Source organism: Hyperolius riggenbachi, chromosome 4 (assembly GCF_040937935.1).
Source record: "Hyperolius riggenbachi isolate aHypRig1 chromosome 4, aHypRig1.pri, whole genome shotgun sequence".
In the NCBI taxonomy this organism is placed as follows: domain Eukaryota; kingdom Metazoa; phylum Chordata; class Amphibia; order Anura; family Hyperoliidae; genus Hyperolius; species Hyperolius riggenbachi.
Genome location: NC_090649.1, coordinates 430,514,946 through 430,519,587, shown reverse-complemented (window position 1 = coordinate 430,519,587; position 4,642 = coordinate 430,514,946). Strand labels below are relative to the sequence as shown.

At 46.2% G+C, this 4,642-nt stretch overlaps 1 protein-coding gene across 1 annotated transcript; it reads right to left on the bottom strand.

The window, feature by feature from the left end:
- Positions 1 to 1,670: 1,670 nt before the first annotated feature.
- On the bottom strand, positions 1,671 to 4,642 carry LOC137504842 (DNA-directed RNA polymerase II subunit RPB1-like). Its single transcript, XM_068233434.1, has 2 exons — positions 4,575 to 4,642; positions 1,671 to 2,484 (listed from the first exon to the last, which is right to left on the bottom strand). Exons 1-2 carry the CDS (start codon positions 4,640 to 4,642, stop codon positions 1,671 to 1,673), a joined length of 882 nt encoding a protein of 293 aa, XP_068089535.1.

The window sequence follows — 4,642 nt, the reverse complement described above, 5'->3', positions numbered from 1 at the left end:
GCTGCACTGCAAGATGTCGGGCCATCATGGTCGGTCGGGTGCGTGGTGATAACGGTGGGCAATATCGTGACGAGCGACAAATGTAACAAAATCCTCAATGCTGTCCCCCCAATGCTCAGTGTTCTCCCCGGGGCCCAGTGCACTATACATTACCTGTTCACGGCCGCTGCTGGCTACGAGCTGGCTCTGGGCACTGTCCTCCATTTATACACGTGTCCCTACGTGATTGCATGCGCACACTTGGGCGCGTTAGTGATGTCACACATGCGCCTGCGTTACTTCAGCAACCACATGGGGTTCGTCTATGGATGAAGGACAGATCCAGGAGCCAGCGGCGGCCTGTTAATGTATTGTGCACTGGGCACTGAAGGGGCACACAGAGCATTGAGGGGACAGCATCAGGCCGGCGAGCTGGGGGATGCGGCGTCACAAGGCCGATTCTGGTTCGATCTCAACATGAAATTGATCGGGAATTGGCCTGTGGTGTATGGGCAGGCAACACATCTCTCTCCGATCAGGGAGAGATCGGTCTCTTGGTCAATCTACCCATACATCGTCTGATGTATGGGCAGGTTTCCTAATACATAGGCACACGGTAAACGGTGCATTTAAAACGAGAAAAACAAAAAACAAAACTGAAGATAAAAATGTACATTTGCAGATCACTAGTGGCTGAGTCTTGGACATCCAGCATTCTGGAGGTTCTTCAACTCAACCCCCCCAACCCCTCTTTTGGCAGTTGGCCTGGTCAAGCAGAACCCTATTCACTCTGTTTTTATTACGGATGTATACACAAAGAAGCAGAGGCGTGCACCAATGTCCCATAAGTAAATCTTGCCTTTTAATCCTCCAGATCGATTCCATACAATGGGGTAAACATCAGTGTATACTTGAATATATGTCATACATACTGATTGTGGTGGCGGTGATCCGGTGGGTGCTCAGGGTGTGAAAGGGTCGGCGACGGCCGTTTCGCGTCCACCAGGACGCTTGGTCACGCTGCGTTTCAATGTGGAACGCAGCGTGACCAAGCGTCCTGGTGGACGCGAAACGGCCGTCGCCGACCCTTTCACACCCTGAGCACCCACCGGATCACCGCCACCACAATCAGTATGTATGACATATATTCAAGTATACACTGATGTTTACCCCATTGTATGGAATCGATCTGGAGGATTAAAAGGCAAGATTTACTTATGGGACATTGGTGCACGCCTCTGCTTCTTTGTGTATACTTCTGCTGTTTCCTTCCTTCCATGAAATTTGTCGGAGCACATGTCCCAGCATCCTTCCGATCTCATTACAGGGTTAGTGGAGGCGAAGAGTACCTTACAGCTTCAATTGGTTTCTCCCACGTATTATTTGTATCATTATAGGGAGTGCCACACTACTATCTGCTTCTTGAACTAGAATTTATTACGGATGTATTCACACTGTGTACAGAGTCTGGAGGTCATGCAGGCCGAATGTATACAGCCGAGAAATCTGCTGTATACAATGGCAGAGAAGGGTGGAGGAGATGGACGGAGAACTCTGAACAACGCGCTGGATTGGTAAGAGCATACAGTTAGATGGGAGTGTAGTCAGTCCAGATGGGAGTGTAGTCAGTGTAGATGTGAGAGTAGCTAGGAGTGTAGTCAGTGTAGCAGTGAGTTTAGCTGGGAGTGTAGTCAGTGTAGCAGTGAGTGTAGTGAGTAGCTGGGAGTGCAGTCAGTGTGGATGGCAGTGTCGTCAGTGTAGAGGGCAGTGTCATCAGTGTAGATGGCAGTGTAGTCAGTGTAGATGGCAGTGTAGTAAGTGTAACTGGCAGTGTGGTCAGTGTAGCTGGGAGTGTAGTCAGTGTAACTGGCAGTGTAGTCAGTGTAGCTGTGAGAGTAGTCGGGATTGTATTCAGTGTAGATGGAAGTGTAGATGGAAGTGTTGTCAATGTAGCTGTGAGAGTAGCTGGGATTATAGTCAGTGTAGCTGTGAGAGTAGCTGGGAGGGTAGTCAGTGTAGATGGCAGTGTAGTCAGTGTAGCTGGGAGTGTAGTCAGTGTAGATGGAAGTGTAGTCAGTGTAGCTGGGAGTGTAGTCAGTGTAGCTGGCAGTGTAGTTAGTGTAGCTGTGAGAGTAGCCGGGAGTGTAGTCAGTGTAGATGGCAGTGTAGTCAGTGTAGATGGAAGTGTAGCCAGTGTAGATGGAAGTGTAGTCAGTGTAGCTGGCAGTGTAGTCAGTGTAGCTGTGAGAGTACCCGGGAGTGCAGTCACTGTGGATGGCAGTGTAGTCAATGTAGCTGGGAGTGTAGTCAGTGTAGATGGCAGTATAGTCAGGGTAGATGGAAGTGTAGTCAGTGTAGATGGAAGTGTAATCAGTGTAGCTGGGAGTGTAGTCAGTGTAGATGGCAGTATAGCCAGTGTAGATGGAAGTGTAGTCAGTGTAGATGGAAGTGTAGTCAGTGTAGCTGGCAGTGTAGTCAGTGTAGCTGGCAGTGTAGTCAGTGTAGCTGTAAGAGTAGCCGGGAGTGTAGTCAGTGTAGATAGCAGTGTAGTCAGTGTAGATAGAAGTGTAGTCAGTGTAGATGGAAGTGTAGTCAGTGTAGCTGGCAGTGTAGTCAGTGTAGCTGTGAGAGTAGCCGGGAGTGCAGTCACTGTGGATGGCAGTCTAGTCAGTGTAACTGGGAGTGTAGTCAGTGTAGATGGCAGTAAAGTCAGTGTAGATGGAAGTGTAGTCAGTGTAGCTGTGCGAGTAGCTGGGAGGGCAGTCAGTGTAGCTGGTAGTATAGTCAGTGTAGATGGAAGTGTAGTCAATGTAGTCAAGTAGTCAGTGTAGCTGGCAGTGTAGCTAGGATAAAGACAGTTTGGGGGAGTCCACAATAAGCTCCTGCACTATAGAAGCACCAAGTTTAGTACCTTAGTTCCTTTTTTTCCTGATTTTTGCCCTCTAAACCTAGGTGTGTCTTATATGCTGGAGCATCTTATATATGCCAAAAAATATGTTATATAAAATTAATCTGAATTAAAGGTGGCCATACACTCGTTAGATTAGCAGTAGATAGATCATCAGATAGATTTCTGATCTATCTGATGTGTTTAGGAACATTTTTTACTAGGCACAGATTTCCAATAGATTTCAGTTTAAAATCTATTGAAAATTGATCTGATGGCATTTTTTTGCCATCAGATTTCCATTAGGGCCAATGCAAAATGATAAACAATCTCAACAGATTGACCTAGATTTTCCAGCCTGCCAGATTGATGGAAATCGATCGAAATCAGCCAATTGGTCAATCGATCTGCAATCGATCATCGATCGATCGGCCAAAAATCGGGTTAGTGTATGGGCCCCTTTAGACTTCCTTGTGCCTGATTGGATAGTTCAAGTGAACAAAGTGATATCCCACTGCTCTCCTCAGTTTTATCATCTCAGCCATCACTTAGCTCTCCAGCTCTCCTCCAGCCCACTCCATTATTTTCCTATCACCTGCCTCTTTGCCAACTCTGATCCTGGGAAAAGATTGCCGTTCCTTTCCTCCTCTGAACACCTTAATGCTCTCAGCGCAGTCCTGCGGCTTCTTTTCCGACGCTCATTCTCTGTGTTTTAGTGTCTTGCATGTTGTCTTGAAGAAATTGTGATGATTGTGTTCCAAACCCTGAAGACATCATGCTGTTATCAGTGGGGACCAGCCGCTCACAAGGGCTTAATCAATTCCTTATCCAATATCACATGTTTTGCAGCGTTTGTGTACGTTGTGTGGAAGCAGATATGAACAATAATACATGAATCCTAGATAGACCTCCACCTTCATGGAAGAATGCTTTATAGAAATAAGATATTTCTTGGGAAAGCCATCAAGCTGCCTCCGGCTCAGATGCATACAATGCTTCTCTGCTGCTTGAGTTGTACAGAGTTTTACTATCGCGAAATTCTTAAAATTTAAAAGACACGTAAACACATACAATTAAGAAGTACATTTCTTCCAGAGTAAAATGAGCCATACATTATGTTTCTCTTATGCTGCTGTCACTTACAGTAGGTAGGAGAAATTTCGCTGAACTGACAGGTTTGGGCTAGTCCATCTCTCTATAGGGGATTCTCAGCATGGCCTTTATAAAGACACTCCCTGAAAAAGATTTATACAAAGATGCTGGCCAGCCTCTCTGCTCGCTTCACACTTTTTTGGCAGTTGGACGGAGCAAATGCCATTCGCTAAGTGCTTTTGTAAATAAAGAAAACCCTGAGAAACTCCCCTTGAGGAGGAGATGAGCTACTCCAAAACCTGTCAGTTCTGTCAGATTTCTACATGGGAGAAAAGTAATTTGTGACTGGTTTTACTCTGGGAGAAATATACTTCTTATTTGAATGTGTTTACATGCATTGTAAATTTACATTTTTTTTTTTTTTGCAATAGTGGTCCTTTAATGACATAAATGGGTGTAATATTTTATGATGTTCAGAAACTAGGTTTACACAGTGACACTTGGAGAAGTATCTTAGCATACAGGACAGAGTCGGGCCGAGGAAGAGGCTCGAGAGGCACCAGCCTCAGGGTGCAGAGCCGTGAAGGCACCCAGAGGTGTACCCCCAGTGCCAAACCTTCTCCGGCTGTAGTAAATGCAGAGCTGCAAGCATGGCCGGATTTCTGGCAAGGCCCCATAGGCCAT